Below are 16,856 nucleotides of genomic sequence, written 5' to 3'. Positions count from 1 at the left end.
ACAGAAGGTCATTAGGAAGGACAAGATAAATTATGAAAGGAAGCAGGCGACTAATATCAAAGAAGATACTAAAAACATTTTTTTAAGTTATATAAAAGGTAAAAGAGAGTTCAGGATAGATATAGTACCAATAGAAAATGACACAAGAGATATTGTAATGGGAGACACAGAGATGGCAGAGGAACTGAATACGTATTTTGCATCAGTATTCACAGTGGAAGACATCTGCAGTATATCGGACATTCAAGGGTATCAGGGAAGTGAAGTATGTGCAGTGAAAATTACGACTTGAGAAGGTGCTCAGGAAGCTTAACGGTCTGAGGGTGGATAAATCTCCTGGACCTGATGGAATGCACTCTCAGGTTCTGAAGGAAATAGCTGGAGAGATTGTGAAGGCAATCTACCAATGATCTTTCAAGAATTGATAGATTCTGACATTGTACCGGATGACTGGAAAATTGCAAATGTTACTCCACTATTTAAGAACGGTGGGAGGCAGCAGAAGGGAAACTATAGAGCTGTTAACCTGACTTCTGTGGTTGGGAAGTTGTTGGAATCGATTGTCAGGGATGCGATTATGGCGTACTGGGAGGCACATGACAAGATAGGCCAAAGCCAGCATGGTTTCCTAAAAGGAAAATCCTGCCTGACAAACCTACTGCAATTTTTGGAGGAAATTACAAGCAGGGTAGACAAAGGAGATGCAGTCAATGTGGTGTACTTGGATTTTCATTGGGCCTTTGACAATGTGCTGCACATGAGGCTGCTTAGCATGATAAGAGCCCATGGTACAGGGAAGTTACTGGCATGGGTGAAGCATTGGCCGATCAACAGAAAACAGAGAGTGGGAACAATGGGATCCTATTCTATCTGGCTGCTGGTTACCACTGGAGTTCCAGTGGTCAGTGTTTGGACCACTGCTTTTTACGATGTACGTCAATGATTTGGACTATGAGATTAATGGATTTGTGGTGAAACCTGCTGATGATACAAAGATAGGTGGAGGAGCGGGTAGTGCTGAGGAAACAGAGAGCCTTCAGAGAGACTGAGGTGAGCCTTCAGAGAGACCGAGGTAGTTTCGGGGAATAGGTACAGGAGTAGCCAATGAAATACAATGTTGGAAAGTGTATGGTCATGCACTTTGGAGGAAGAAATAAATGGGCAGACGATTATTTAAATTGGGAGAGAATTCAAAATGCAGAGATACGAAGGAAATTGGGAGTCCTTTTGCACGATACCCTAAAGGTTAACTTCCAGGTTGAGTTGGTGGTGAAGAAGACAAATGCAATGTTGGCATTCATTTCCAGAAGTATAGAATATAAGGACAGGAATGTGATGCTGAGGCTCTATAAGGCACTCGTGAGACCACACTTGGAATATTGTGTGTTTTAGGCTCTTTATTTTAGAAAATATATTGACATTGGAGAGGCCTCAGGGAAGATTCACAAGAATTATTCCAGGAATGAAAAGGTTACTGTTTGAGGAATGTCTGGCAGCTCTTGGGCTGTATTCCCTGGAGTTCAGGAGAGTGAGGGGCATCTCACTGAAACATTCCGAATGTTAAAAGGCCTGAACAGATTCGATATGGCAAAGTTATTTCCCATGGTAAGGGAGTCTTGGACAAGAGGCCACATCTTGATGGAAGGATGTCCATTTAGAACAGAGATGTGGAGAAATTACTTTAGAGTGTGGTAAATCTTTGGAAATTTTTGCCACAGTCAACTGTGGAGGCCACGTCATTGGGTGCATTTAAGGCAGAGAGAGATGGGTTCCTGATTAGCCAGGGCATCAAAGGGTATGGGGAGAAGGCAGGGGAGTGGGGATGACTGGAAGAATTGGATCAGCCCATGACTGAATGGCAGAGCAGACTCCATGGGCCGAATGGCCTACTTCTGCTCCAATATCTTATAGTCTTAACTGAGATGTCTGAGTGAATCCTTTCCCACACTCAGAACAGGTGAGTGGCATCCCCCAGTGTGAATTCTCTGATGTTCTTTAAAGTCAGATGACTGAGTGAATTCCTTCCCACAATCTGAGCAGGTGAACAGTTTCTCCCTGGTGTGAATTCGGTAGTGCCTCACAAGTCTGGTTGACTGAGTGAATCCCTTCCCACATTCAGAGCATGTGAATGGCATCTCCCCAGTGTGAACTCGCTGATGTATCTTCAGTTGAAATGACTGAGTGAAGCCCTTCCCACAATCAGAGCATACGAATGGCCTTTCCCCAGTATGAAGTTGCTGATGTACCTGCAGATTAAATGACCCAGTGAATCCCTTACCACATTCAGAGCAGATGAACGGCCTCTCCCCAGTGTGAACTCGCTGATGCACCTTCAGTCGAGATGACCGAGCGAATCCCTTCCCACATTCAGAGCAGGTGAATGGCCACTCCCCAGTGTGAAGTCGCTGATGTTCCTTCAGTTGAGCTGAATGAGTGAATCCCTTCCCACATTCTGAGCAGATGAATGGTTTCTCCCCGGTGTGAACCAACTGGTGTGTCAGTAGTCGAGAACGCCGAATGAATCCTTTCCCACAGTCTGAGCAGGTGAACGGCCTCTCCGCAGTGTGAACAAACTGATGTTCTTTCAGCTGAGTTGAATAGGTGAATCCCTTCCCACATTCTGAGCAAATGAATGGTTTCACTCCAGTGTGAATTTGCTGGTGTCTTAAGAGCTGAGATGAATGAGTGAATCCTTTCCCACATTCAGAGCAGCTGAACAGCCTCTCTGCAGTGTGAATTCGCTGATGTAACTTCAGTTGAGATGACTGAGCAAATACCTTCCCACATTCAGAGCAAGTGAACAGCTTCTCCCCAGTGTGAATTCGCTGATGCTCCCTCAGTTGAGCTGAGTGGGTGAATCCCTTCCCACAGTCTGAGCATGTGCATGGTAGTGGCCCAGTGTGAACTAACTTGTGTGTCAGTAGGTGAGAACGCTGAATGAATCTCTTCCCACATTCAGGGCATGTGAAAGGCCTCTCTCCAGTGTGAACTAACTTGTGTGTCTGTAGGTGAGAACGCTGAACGAATCCCTTCCCACAGTCTGAGCAGGTGAATGGCCTCTCCCCAGTGTGAACTCGCTGGTGTCTCTGTAGTGTGGATGGGCGAGTGAATCCCTTCCCACATTCAGAGCAGCGGAATGGCCACTCCCCAGTGTGAACAAACTGGTGAGTCAGTAGGTGACTTGACCGAGTGAATTCCTTCCCACAGTCTGAGCAGGTGAATGGCCTCTCCCCGGTGTGAACTCGCTGATGTTGCTTCAGTTGAGATGACCCAGCGAATCCCTTCCCACATTCAGAGCATGTGAATGGCCTCTCCCCAGCGTGAACTCGCTGGTGTCTCTGTAGTGTGGACGAGTGAGTGAATCCCTTCCCACAGTCTGAGCAAGTGAACGGCTTCTCCCCAGTGTGAACGAACTGATGTTCTCTCAGTTGAGCTGACTGAGCGAATCCCTTCCCACATTCAGAGCACTGGAATGGCCACACCCCAGTGTGAACAAGCTGGTGAGTCAGTAGTTGATTTGACAGAGTGAATCCCTTTCCGCAGTCTGAGCATGTGAATGGCCTCTCCCCAGAGTGAACTCGCCGGTGTCTCTGGAGTGTGCATGACTGACTGAATCCCTTCCCACAGTCTGAGCATTTGAATGGCCTCTCCCCAGTGTGAACTCGCTGGTGTATCAGTAGCTGAGAACGCTGAATGAATCCTTTCCCACAGTGTGAACAGGTGAATGGCCGCTCCCCAGTATGAACTCGCTGGTGTCTCTGTAGTTTGGATGAGCGAGTGAATCCCTTCCCACAGTCTGAGCAGGTGAATGGCATCTCCCCAGTGTGAACTCGCTGGTGTTCATTCAGTTGAGATGATTGAGTGAATCCTTTCCCACATTCAGAGCAGGTGAATGGCTTCTCCCCAGTGTGGACTCACTGGTGTCACTGTGGTGTGGTTGAGTGTGTGAATGCCCTTCCACCATCTCAGCAGGTTACCGTACTCTCACTGGTGAATTTTCAGATTTACCTTTAGCATCGACAACATAATGAATGGCTTCCCGCAGTCAGAACAGGTGGAGCACCTCACTATGCTGTGAACTTGCTGATGTATCTTCAGACTGGATGACTGAGTGGTTCCCCTCCCACACACAGAGCGGGTGAATGGCCTCCCCCCACTGTGAACTCACTGGTGTGTCTGTGGGTAGCCTGTGAGTGAATCCCTTCCCACACTGAGAGAAGGAGAATGATATCTCACTACGATCAATTCTCTGGCAATTCAGAAAGTCAGATGTTTCAAGCCCTTATACAATCAATGCAGTTGAAGAACTGATCTCGAGTGAATTAATGCTGGTGTGTTCTCAGCTCCTGGTTCCAGTGGATTTCACTGAGTTACAACAGAAAAATTCATTTCAGAGACAAATACATTTCCAGCTGGGATGAGATACTTTTTCATCTCCAAGGGTCGACAGCAGATGTGTTGGTGTTGCAAAGAAAATATTCGGTCGCTCGTTAAATATCCAGACAAAGACAACAAAACTGATGTATGGTTGTGTTTGAGATTCATGTACACAAGTATTCTGCCATTTCAAACCTGTAAAAATATTTGGAAAAGACATCAATGGGTGAAGGAGAATATTTCAGGTAAGATTTTAGTCTGTGGTGAGAACATAAGAAATAGGAGCAGGAGTAAGACATCTGGCCCATCAAGCCTGCTCCATCATTCAATAATATCACGGCTGATCTTTGTCTTAAATATAGCACAGGGCTACGGTAGGAAACTTTGTCACATGGTGTGAGCAGAATTATCTGCAGGTTAATGTGAAAAAGACTAAGGAGCTGGTGATAGACCTGAGAAGAGCTAAGGTACCGGTGACCCCTGTTTCCATCCAGGGGGTCAGTGTGGACATGGTGGAGGATTACAAATACCTGGGGATATAAATTGACAATAAACTGGACTGGTCAAAGAACACTGAGGCTGTCTACAAGAAGGGTCAGAGCCGTCTCTATTTCCTGAGGAGACTGAGGTCCTTTAACATCTGCCAGACGATGCTGAGGATGTTCTACGAGTCTGTGATAGCCAGTGCTATCATGTTTGCTGTTGTGTGCTGGGGCAGCAGGCTGAGGGTAGCAGACACCAACAGAATCAACAAACTTATTTGTAAGGCCAGTGATGTTGTGGGGATGGAACTGGACTCTCTGACGGTGGTGTCTGAAAAGAGGATGCTGTCCAAGTTGCATGCCGTCTTGGACAATGTCTCCCATCCACTACATAATGTACTGGGTGGGCACAGGAGTACATTCAGTCAGAGACTCATTCCACCGAGATGCAACACTGAGCGTCATAGGAAGTCATTCCTGCCTGTGGCCATCAAACTTTACAACTCCTGCCTTGGAGGGTCAGACACCCTGAGCCAATAGGCTGGTCCTGGACTTATTTCTTGGCATAATTTACATATTATTATTTAATTATTTATGGTTATATTGCTATATTTATGCTCTGTTCTTGGTTGGTGCCAATGGAACAAAACCAAATTTCCCTTGGGATCAATAAAGAATGACTATGACTATATATTTACTGAGGTAGCCTCCACTGCTTCATTGGGCAGAGAAATCCACAGATGCACCCCTCTCTGGGAAAAGCAGTTCCTCCTCATCTTCATCCCAAATTCCCTGAATCTTGAGGCGATGTCCTCTGGTTCTCGTCTCATTTAGTAGTGGAAACAACTTTCCTGCCTTTATCTCATCTATCCCTTTCATAATTTTACATGTTTCTATAAGATCTACTTTCAATGTGAGCTCTAGCATCACAATTTTACCAAGTTCAACTCAGGTTGGAGGTACTGAAGTTGAGATATACCTCAGGCTACTGTGGGAAGTGAGGGTGGTAATTGCTGAGCCTCTGGCGATGAACTTTGCACCATCAATAGGGATCGGAGAAGTGTCAGCGATTTGGAAGTCGTTGTTCCCTTGTTCAGGAAAGGGAATAGAGGTAACCTAGGAAATTTTACACCAGTGAGTCTTAGTTCAGTGGAGGGCAATGTTTTGGAGAAGCTCCTGAGAGGCAGAATTTATGAGCATTTGGGGAAACATAATCTCATTTGCGATAGTCAGCATGGCTTTTTCTCGGGTAGGTCGTGCCTTATGAACCTGACTGAATTCTTTGAGGATGTAACAAAACACACTGATGAAGGTAGAGCATTGGATGTAGTGTACGTGGCTTTCAATAAGACTTTTGATAAGATTCCACATGCAAGGCTCATTCAGAAAGTAATGAGGCAAGGATCAAAGTAGACCTTGCTTTGTGGATCCAGAACTGGATTGCCCACAGAAGCCAAAAGGTGATTGTAGATGGTTCGTATTCTGCATGGAGGACAATGACCAGTGGTGTTCTGCAAGGATGTGTTCTGGGACCCGTCTGTTTGTGATTTCTATAAATGATCTTGATGAGCATGTAGAATAGTGCGTTAGTAAGTTTGCTAATGACACAAATGTTGTGGGTGTTGTGGAGAGACTGGACAGTTGCCAGAGGTTGCAGCGGGACATCGATAGGATGCAGAACTGGGATGAGAAGTGGCAGATGGAGTTCAACCCAGATAAGTGTGCAGAGGTTCATTTTCGTAGGTCAAATTTGCAGGCAGAATATAATATTATATTAGGAGTTTTGGCACTGTGGAGGATCAGTGATATCTTGGGGTCCATTTCAATAGTACACTCAAAGCTGCTGTGCAGGTTGACATTGCTGTTAAGGAGCCTTTCATCAACCATGGGACTGAGTTCAAAAGCTGTGATGTAATGTTACAGCTATATGAGACCTTAGTTAGGCCTCACTTGGAGTACTGTGTCCAGTTCTGGTCACCTCACTATAGGAAGGATGTGGAAGCATTGGAAAGGGTACAGAGGAGATTTACCAGGATTCTGCCTGGTTTAGAAAGTATGCATTATGATCAGAGATTAAGGGAGCTAGGGCTTTACTCGTTGGAGAGAAGGAGGATGAGAGGAGACATGATAGAGGTATACAAGATAATAAGAGGAATAGATAGAGTGGATACCCAGCACCTCTTCCCCAGGGCACCACTGCTCAATACAAGAGGACAGGCTTTAAGGTAAGGGGTGGGAAGTTCAAGGGGGATATTAGAGGAAGGTTTTTTACTCAGAGAGTGGTTGGTGCGTGGAATGCACTGCCTGAGTCAGTGGTGGAGGCAGATACACTAGTGAAGTTTAAGAGACTACTAGACAGGTATAGGGAGGAATTTAAGGTGGGGGTTTATATGGGAGGCAGGGTTTGAGGGTCGGCACAACATTGTGGGCCGAAGGGCCTGTACTGCGCTGTACTATTCTATGTTCTATGAGATTTACAAGGATGCTGCATGGGTTGGAGAACAGCCTTATGAGAATAGTTTGAGTAAACTTTGGAGCGACTGAAGATGAGAGGTGACCTGAGAGTTGTATAAGATGATGAGAGGCATCGATCGTGTGGATAGCCAGAAACTTCTCCAGAAGGCTGAACTGACTAACATGAGGGGGCATATTTTTAAGGAGCTTGAGTTTTTCACGCAGATAGTGGTTGGTGCATGGAATGCACTGCCGGCAATGGTGGTAGAGGCAGATACCAAGGAGTCTTTTAACAGACTCTTAAATATGTATATGGAGCTTAGAAAAATAGAGGGCTATGTGGTTACATAGAACATAGAGTAGTACAGCACAGTACAGGCCCTTCGGCCCACATTGTGCCAACCCTCAAACCCTGCCTCCCATATAACCCGCCAACTTAAATTCCTCCATATACCTGTCTAGTAGTCTCTTAAACTTCACTCGTGTATCTGCCTCCACCTCTGACTCAGGCAGTGCATTTCACGCACCAACCACTTTCTGAGTAAAAAACCTTCCTCTAATATCCCCCTTGAACTTCCCGCCCCTTATCTTAAAGCCATGTCCTCTTGTATTAAGCAGTGGTGCCCTGGGGAAGAGGCGCTGGCTATCCACTCTATCTATTCCTCTTAATATCTTGTATACCTCTATCATGTCTCCTCTCATCCTCCTTCTCTGCAAAGTGTAAAGCCCTAGCTTCCTTCATCTCTGATCATAATCCATACTCTCTAATCCAGACAGCACCCTGGTAAATCTCCTCTGTACCCTTTCCAATGCTTCCACATTCTTCCTACAGTGAGGCAACCAGAACTGGACACAGTACTCCAAGTGTGGCCTAACCAGAGTTTTATAGAGCTGCATCATTACATCGCGACTCTTAAACTCCATCCCTCAATTTATGAAAGCTAACACCTCATAAGCTTTCTTAACTACTCTATCCACCTGTGAGGCAACTTTCAGGGATCTGTGGACATGTACCCTGAGATCCCTCTGCTCCTCCACACTACCAAGTATCCTGCCATTTACTTTGTACTCTGCCTTGGAGTTTGTCCTTCCAAAGTGTACCACCTCACATTTCTCCGGGTTGAACTCCATCCGCCACTTCTCAGCCCACTTCTGCTGACTGTCCCTGATCAGACCATGATTCTCTACATGCCCATAGATCCTATCTCTAAGCATCTTTTCCAACAGCTTTCCCACCACAGATGTAAGATTCACTGGTCTATAATTACCCGCACTATCCCTACTACCTTTTTTGAACAAGGGGACAACATTCGCCTCCCTCCATTCTCGTAGACAACGAGGCCATAAAGATCCTAGCCAAAGGCTCAGCAATCTCTTCCCTCACATCGTGGAGCAGCCTGGGGAAAATTCAAGTTCCCTCTCATTGGTGAATACCAAAGAGAAGTATTCATTAAGGACCTTGCTCACTTCCACAGCCTCCAGGCACATCTTCCCACCTTTATCTCTAATCGGTCCTACCTTTACTCTTGTCAGCCTTTTGTTCTTCACATAATTGAAGAATGCATTGAGGTTTTCCTTTGCCCTACTCGCCAAGGCCTTCTCATGCCCCCTTCTTGCTCTTCTCAGCCCCTTCTTAAGCTCCTTTCTTGCTTCCCTATATTCCTCAACAGACCCATCTGATTCTTGCTTCCTAAACCTCATGTATGCTGCCTTCTTCCACCCGACTAGATTTTCCACCTCACTTGTCACTCATGGTTCCTTCACCCTACCATTCTTTATTTTCCTCACTGGGACAAATTTATCCCTAACATCCTGCATGAGATCTCTAAACATCGACCACATGTTCATAGTACATTGCCCTGCAAAAACATCATCCCAATTCACACCCGCAAGTTCTAGTCTTATAGCCTCATAATTTGCCGTTTCCCAATTAAAAATTTTCCTGTCCTCTCCGATTCTATCCTTTTCCATGATAATGCTAAAGGCCAGGGAGCGGTGGTCACTGTCCCCCAGATGCTCACCCACTGAGAGATCTGTGACCTGACCTGGTTCATTACGTAATACTAGATCTATCATGGCATTTCCCCTGGTCGGCCTGTCCACATACTGTGACAGGAATCCGTCCTGGACACACTTAACAAACTCTGCCCCATCTAAACCCTTGGAACTAATCAGGTGCCAATCAATATTAGGGAAGTTAAAGTCACCCATGATAACATGGTTGGGAAATCCGAGGCAATCTCTAGAATAGGTAACATGGTTGGCACAAAACTGTGGGACGAAGGGCCTGTAGATTCCTATGTTTCCATATGAACTCATTTTCCAACAAGACACGGATCAGACATCCTGACTGGTTCAGCGATGCGCATGCGCGGCGGCGCCAGCGCTCGTCGACCGAAAGTTCCCTGTGGCTCGGGTACGGTTCGTGGGACGGAGAGAGGGAAGGGATCGGAACTGTCCTGGGTTGCGGGACCACTGTGACCAGAGCTGACAGTAATTGTCCTTCAATCGCGGTTCAGACGCCGGTGATTAAAATGCCGCCCGGAGGGCCGCACTCCTACCTGCACCCGACCCCTGCGAGCCGCTCGTCCACTGAGCGCATGCGTGATAGGCAGGATCGGCTGCGACGTCCGCGCATGCGCGTTTGTTTAAACAGGAGATGCGGAAATACAAAGCAACACACACACACACAATGCTGGAGGGCAGTCACTGGGGCGGACTATGGAGAGAAGTCAGCGGGGGCAGACTATGGAGAGAAGTCACTGGGGGCGGACTATGGAGAGAAGTCAGCGGGGGCGGACTATGGAGAGAAGTCAGCGGGGGCGGACTACGGAGAGAAGTCACTGGGGGCGGACTATGGAGAGAAGTCACTGGGGGCGGACTATGGAGAGAAGTCAGCGGGGGCGGACTACGGAGAGAAGTCACTGGGGGCGGACTATGGAGAGAAGTCACTGGGGGCGGACTATGGAGAGAAGTCAGCGGGGGCAGACTATCGAGAGAAGTCACTGGGGGCAGACTATGGAGAGAAGACAGCGGGGGCGGACTATGGAGAGAAGTCAGCGGGGGCGGACTATGGAGAGAAGTCACTGGGGGCGGACTATGGAGAGAAGTCAGCGGGGGCAGACTATGGAGAGAAGTCACTGGGAGCAAACTATGGACAGAAGTCAGCAGTTGAGGTTTCGATACTGGAAAGGAAGGGAGGGAGTAAAAATGTGGGAGGAGGTGAGGTGATAAGTGAAACCAGGAGAGGGGGAGGGTGAAGTAGAGAGCTGGGAAGTTGGTTGATGAAAAAGATAAAGGGCTGGATGGATGGTGATGATAATAATAATAAATATTTAATTGACCCGAGTGGGGAATTCTTTCGTTACAGCAGCAACATTTAAAAACTCACTTAACAGCGTGCAAACTTTCCCAAAATAAAAAAAATGTGCAATAATAATGTATGAAACAAAAATGCAGAGACTATTGAACTATGATGTGTGTTCTGTCGCAGAAAGATGAACTGTTGTATACGCTTATTGCATTTGGTAGGAAATATTTTCTGCAACGATCCTGGTGGCAGCGGAGCTGAGTGAGTCTGTTCGAAAGGGGGTGGGGCTGCCTATTCAGTAGTTTATAGAGAGGATCTGCCTGATTATCCATAAATGATATCAGTTTTTTCTCTCCTCCTCTCCACCACTAACTCGAAAGAATCCTGGTTGTGGCCAAGGATGGGTCTAGCCTTTTTGTTCACCAGCACTGATGCTGCTCCCCCAACATAGCGCAGCAAAGAAAACTGCACTCGCTGCAACAGACTGGTAAAAGACCTGCGACACCTGCCTCACACATTCAAGGATCTCTGCTTCCTTAGAAAATAAGAGTCTGCTCGTACCCTCCTGTAAACAGAGTTGGGGTTGGTTTTCCAGTCAAGTCTGTTGTCAAGGTGAACACCCAAGTATTTGTATTCCTCCACCATTGCAACTTCTTCTACCAGAATGTATACTGGTCTCGTCAGTCCTATTCCTCCTAAAATCAATCACCATTTCCCTGGTTTTGTCCATATTCAGGAGCAGGTGATTCCTCCCTCACTATTCCACAATCCTGTCCACCAGTCCTCTGTACTCCTGCCCGTCTCTGATTCACCCAACTACTGCAGAGTTATCAGAGAACTTATGCAAGTGACAAGACTCAGAGTCACATTGAAAGTCTGAGGTGTACAGTGTGAACATAAACGGAGACAGGACAGTCCCTTGTGGGGCTCCAGTGTCACCCACCTCCACCTCAGGCAGAGAACCACCCAGCAGTACAAAATGGGGTCCATCAGTCAGGAAGGCAGTGATCCAGGAGATAGTGAATTTGTCTACACCCATCCTTGGCAGCTTCTTCCTCAAAAGACCTGCCTGGATTTTACTGAAGGCACCAGAGAAATAAAAAAAAATGTGATTCTCACAATGCTAACAGCATCATCCAGGTGGGAGAGAGCTCGCTGCAATAGGTAGATGATGACATCATCTACTCCCTCATAAGGTTGGTTGGCAAACTGTATAGGGTCCAAGGTAAGTCAGGACCAGCCTCTATAGCACTTTCATCAGATGAGATGTGAGGGCAAATGATCTGTAGTCATGAAGTTCAGATGCAGTCACCTTATTGGGAAAAGGAACCAAGCAGGAAGTCTTCCACAGCACCGGTATTTTTCCTGACTCGGAGCGGAGTAAGGGGCTCTCATTTTGGAAGTGACTCACTCGGCCATTGTACCTGCACATACTCCAGTATGTTCACACTGGGGAGAGGCCATTAATCCACTCCGAGCGTGGGAAAGGATTCATTCAAACACCTGCACTGCAGAAATACCACAGCGGCCACACGGGGGAAAATCCTGATCACAAGCATGTGGGAACAGTCCGATCAGTTACCCGAGCTACTGAAACACCCACCATTTCACGCACGGGGAGCATCTGTAAACCTGTTCGGAGTGTGGGAAGCATTTCATTCAGTTAACCCAACTTGAGAGGCTACAGTGAAGTTGTTAATGAGTAGAGGCCACACTCCGTCCTGAGTGAGCCAAGAGATTTAATAAGTCATCCCACCTACTGAGACGCCAGCAACTTCACACGAGGGAGGGAGTTCAACTCAGCTGTTAAATGTTTAAACCTGATGGTGACTAGAGTCCTGTTGTACAGATCTTTCCCACTTTCTTCAGATCACGGGTACAGCTATGAGCACTCGCATAGGCCCCAGCTATGCCTACCTCTTCGATGGTTATGTGGAATAGTCTATTCTCCAAACCTGTACTGGCACTGCTCCCCAACTTTTTCTTCGCTACATTGACGACCACATTGGTGCTGCTTCCTGCACCCATGCTGAGCTCGTCAATTTCATCGACTTTGCTTCTAACTTCCACCCATCCCTCAAATTCACTTGGTCTATCTCAGACACTTCTCTCCCCTTTCTCGGTCTCTCGGTCTCCATCTCTGGAGACAGATGGACCACTGACATCTTCTACAAGCCCACTGACTCTCATAACTACCTCGACTATACCTCTTCCCACCCTGCCACATGCAAAAATGCCATTCCCTATTCCCAGTTCCTCCGTCTCTGCCGCATCTGCTCCCAGGATGAGGCTTTCTGTTCCAGGACATCTCAAATGTCCTCTTTCTTTAAGGATCGTGGTTTCCCTTCTGCTGTCATCAATGATGCCATCACCCGCATCTGCTCCATTTCCCGCACTTTGGCCCTCGCCCCATCCTCCCGTCAACACAACAGGGACAGAGTTCCCCTTGTCTTCACCTACCACACCACCAGCCTCTGGATCCAGCACATTATCCTCCGCAAATTCCGCCACCTTCAACAGGACCCCACCACTAAGCAGATCTTTCCCTCTCCACCCCTCTCTGCTTTCCGCAGGAACGGTCCCTCCGTGACTCCCTTATCTACACGTCCCTCCCCACGGATCTCCCACCTGGCACTTATCCATGTAAGCGTAAGTGCTACACCTGTCCCTACACCTCCTCTCTTGCCACCATTCAGGGCCCCAAACAGTCCTTCCAGGTGAGGCAACACTTCACTTGTGAGTCTGTTGGGGTCATCTCTTGCATCCGGTGCGGCCTCCTCTACATCGGTGAATCCCAACCCATATTGGAGGACCACTTTGTCGAGAACCTCTGCTCCATCCGCCACAACAGACAGGTTCTCCTGGTTGCTACTCACTTCAACTCTGCTTCACAATCCCATTCGGATATGCCCATACATGGCCTCCTCTACTGCCATGATAAGGCCAACCTCAGGTTGGAGGAGCAACACCTCATTATACCCTCTAAGTAGTCTCCAGCCCCTTGGTATGAACATAGAATTCTCCAACTTCCAGTATTTCCCTCCCCCTCACTATCCCAGTTTCAATGTGCTCCCTCCTCTAGCTGCCTATCACCTCCTTCTTGGTTACGCCTCCTTCTACTACCTATTGTGTTTTCCCCTATTCTTTCTTCACCTTTCCAGCCTATCACCTCCCTGCCTCCTTTCCCCCACCCCTTGATCTTTCCCCTTACTGATTTTTCACCTGGAACCTACCAGCCTTCTCCTTCCCACCCTCCCCCCAACTTCTTTATAGGGCCTCTGCCCCTTCCCTCTACAGTCCTGACAAAGGATCTTGGCCCGAAATGTTGACTGTTCCTTTCCACGGATGCTGCCCAACCTGCTGAGTTCCTCCAGCATGTTGTTGTACAGATTGTTCCTTCCCCAGAAGAGATCTCAATGATCCAGAAATCTGATGCAATGCCCCTGCACCAGTTCCTCAGCCACACATTCACCTGCCAAACCATCCTATTCTGACAGTTGCAGGCGAAGTGTTGCCTCATCTGGAAGTACTGTTTGCCATCCAGAATGGGGCTGAGGGAGTAAGTAAATGGGGGTGTGTGGAACTTCCCTTGCTTGCAAGGATATATGCTCTGGGGTGAAGATTAGTTTTCGGGGGCGGGAGAAGGTAGAAAGAGGTTTGGTCAAGGTAACTGTGCAAATTGGTCAGCTGGTGTGAATGTGTTTTGTGAGCCCTGCCACCCGCCACAGTCAGTGCCTTTCTTGGGTCAGCGAACGCGCCAGGGTGACGCCGAGTGGTGCAGTGGTCAGGTGGGTTTACAAAATCGTGATGGATGTCAGGTTAGAAGGGTTTTCACGGACGGTGAAGGCTGTAAGGATTGGAGGTTTTAGCAGAAATGGGGACTGGTGTACGGGTTGGAAGGGTTTTCGCGGGTGACAAGCTGTGCTGGACTTGGAGGGGATTACAGAAACGGAGAGTGGCGTAAGGGCTGGAAGGCGATGGGTGTGGGAATACTTCTCCACCACTGCAGAAATGTACTTCACTTGTCCTACCAAGATGGCACTTCTGTCTGTAACACGCTGGAACCTGTTTTGTATCAGCGTGCTTTCCCAACAATGTTCATGCAACATTACGCTGATGGTATTAAGCACTTGAGTGCAGACCCGCACCTGTGTTACTGGAACAATGCCAAGTACACCAATTCAGCAGACAAACAGAACGCACCCTGTCTTTGAACTTGTGTCCGAAGGAGTGAACGAACAGTCTGCGTGGTTCCTTTTGAAAAAACTATTACCAGCTCTTCAACAGTGCTAGTCTTCCCTTGCTACAAGTAAAACTAAAACACTCTTATGATTGATCCACTCTGAGTTAATTGTTGTTGGTTATAAGACATAGTGAAAAGGTGCTTGACACCTCCTCCTACCCGGACACCCACTCTTACCTGCAGCCGCACCTTATTCCCCACCGCATCGCCATCTCACCACTATATCACAAGTCATAGGAACTGAAATATCCATTCTGTCCATTGAGTGTTCACCATTTGATCATGGCTATTGGATTTTCCCTCTAAACTCCATCCTACTGCCTTCTACCAGTCACCTTTGGCATCCATTAGTCTCATGAGTCCATGGGTTTGCACCTTGGAAAGCTTCCAGGGCACAGGCCTGGGCAAGGTTGTATGGAAGACCAGCAGTTGCCCATGCTGCAAGTCTCCCCTCTCCACGCCACCGATAGTTGTCCAAGGGAAGGGCATTAGGACCCATACCGCTTGGCACCAGTGTCGTCGCAGAGCAATGTGTGGTTAAGTGCCTTGCTCAAGGACACACGCACTGCCTCAGCTGAGGCTCGAACTAGCGACCTTCAAATCGCTAGATGAACGCCTTAACCACTTGGCCATGCGCCAACACCCATCACCTTTGACACCCTTATTAATCAACAAGTTATTAATTTACTAACTTAAAGCCTGACACGCCGCTGGTGTCTGTGAACGGGTTCACCAGGATGTTGTCTGGATTAGAGGCATGAGCTACTGTGTGAGGAGAGTCCGGATAAACTGGAGCACGGATAAAGCCGTGACTGATTGAGAGGAAGCAAAGAGTGTGTATAAATGGAGCCTCTTGACTAGTGGGTTCCACAGGAGTCTGTGCTGGGACTGATAATTTTTATGTTAAATGTCAATGATGTGTATGATGAAATTGATGACCTTGTTGCCATGTTTGCAGATGATATGAAGATGGTTGAGGGTCAGGTCGTTTTGAGGAAATAGAGAGGCTGTGGAAGGTCTTCAACAGATTAGGAGAATGGGGAAAGAAGTGTCCGATGGAATACAGTGTCAGGAAGGGTATCACCATTCACCTTGGTAGAATAAATGAAAGGTCTGACTATTTTCTAAACAGTCCCTAAAGGTCAATTTTCAGATTGAGTCTGTGATGAAGAAGGTAAATGTAATGTCAGCATTCATTTCCAGAGGAATAGAATATAAACACAGGGATGTAATGTTGAACATTTTGAAAGCACTGGTGAGGCCTCACTTGGAGTACTGTGAGCAGTTTTGGACCCCTTATCTTAGAAAAGATGTGCTGAAACTGGAGAGTGTCCAAAGGAGGTTAATGTAAATGATTCCCAAATTAAACGTGTTGTCATAGGAAGAGTACTTGATGGCTCTGGGCCTATATTGACTGGAATTCAAAAGAATGAGAAGTGACCTAATTGAAATATATCAAATGGTGAAAGGATTAATAGAGCAGACTTGATGGGTCAAATAGCCTAATTCTGCTCCTATACCTTATGGTCTTATTATAACCTCTCATTTAATGTCAGCGAGAGCAAGGAGCTGATTATTGACTTCAGGCAGAGGAAACAGGAGGCCTGTGAGCCAGTCCTCATCAAAGATCAGAAGCGGAGAGGGTCAGCAGCCTTAAATTCCTCAATGTTATCATTTTTGAGGATCTGTCTTGAGCCCAGCACGTAAGTGCAATTACGAAGAAAGTACAGGAACATCTCTATTTCCTTAGAAGCTTGCAAAGATTCAGCATGACATCTAAAACCTTGAGAAACTTCTATAGAGGTATGTGGAGAAAATGTTTAGTGGTTACGTCATGGCCTGGTATGAAAACACCAAAGCCCTTGAAAGGAAAACCCTACAGGAAGTAGTGGATACAGCCCAATACATCACTGGTTAAACCCTCCCCACCACTGAGCACATTTCTATGGTGTGCTGTCTTAGCAAAGCTACGTCTATCACCAAGGAGCCC

At 47.1% G+C, this 16,856-nt stretch overlaps 1 protein-coding gene across 1 annotated transcript in view; it reads right to left on the bottom strand.

Annotated features, from left to right (window-relative positions):
- The window catches only part of LOC140196934 (uncharacterized), a 62,717-nt gene extending 58,800 nt beyond the window's left edge, over positions 1–3,917 (bottom strand). The window contains 1 exon segment of the mRNA XM_072256882.1: positions 2,030–3,917. Coding sequence (XP_072112983.1) covers positions 2,030–3,815 — 1,786 coding nt within the window. The 5' untranslated portion in view covers positions 3,816–3,917.
- Between the last annotated feature and the right edge of the window lie 12,939 nt (positions 3,918–16,856).

This window comes from Mobula birostris, chromosome 4 (genome assembly GCF_030028105.1).
Source record: "Mobula birostris isolate sMobBir1 chromosome 4, sMobBir1.hap1, whole genome shotgun sequence".
Taxonomy (NCBI): domain Eukaryota; kingdom Metazoa; phylum Chordata; class Chondrichthyes; order Myliobatiformes; family Myliobatidae; genus Mobula; species Mobula birostris.
This window is presented reverse-complemented; position numbering and strand designations above follow the sequence as displayed.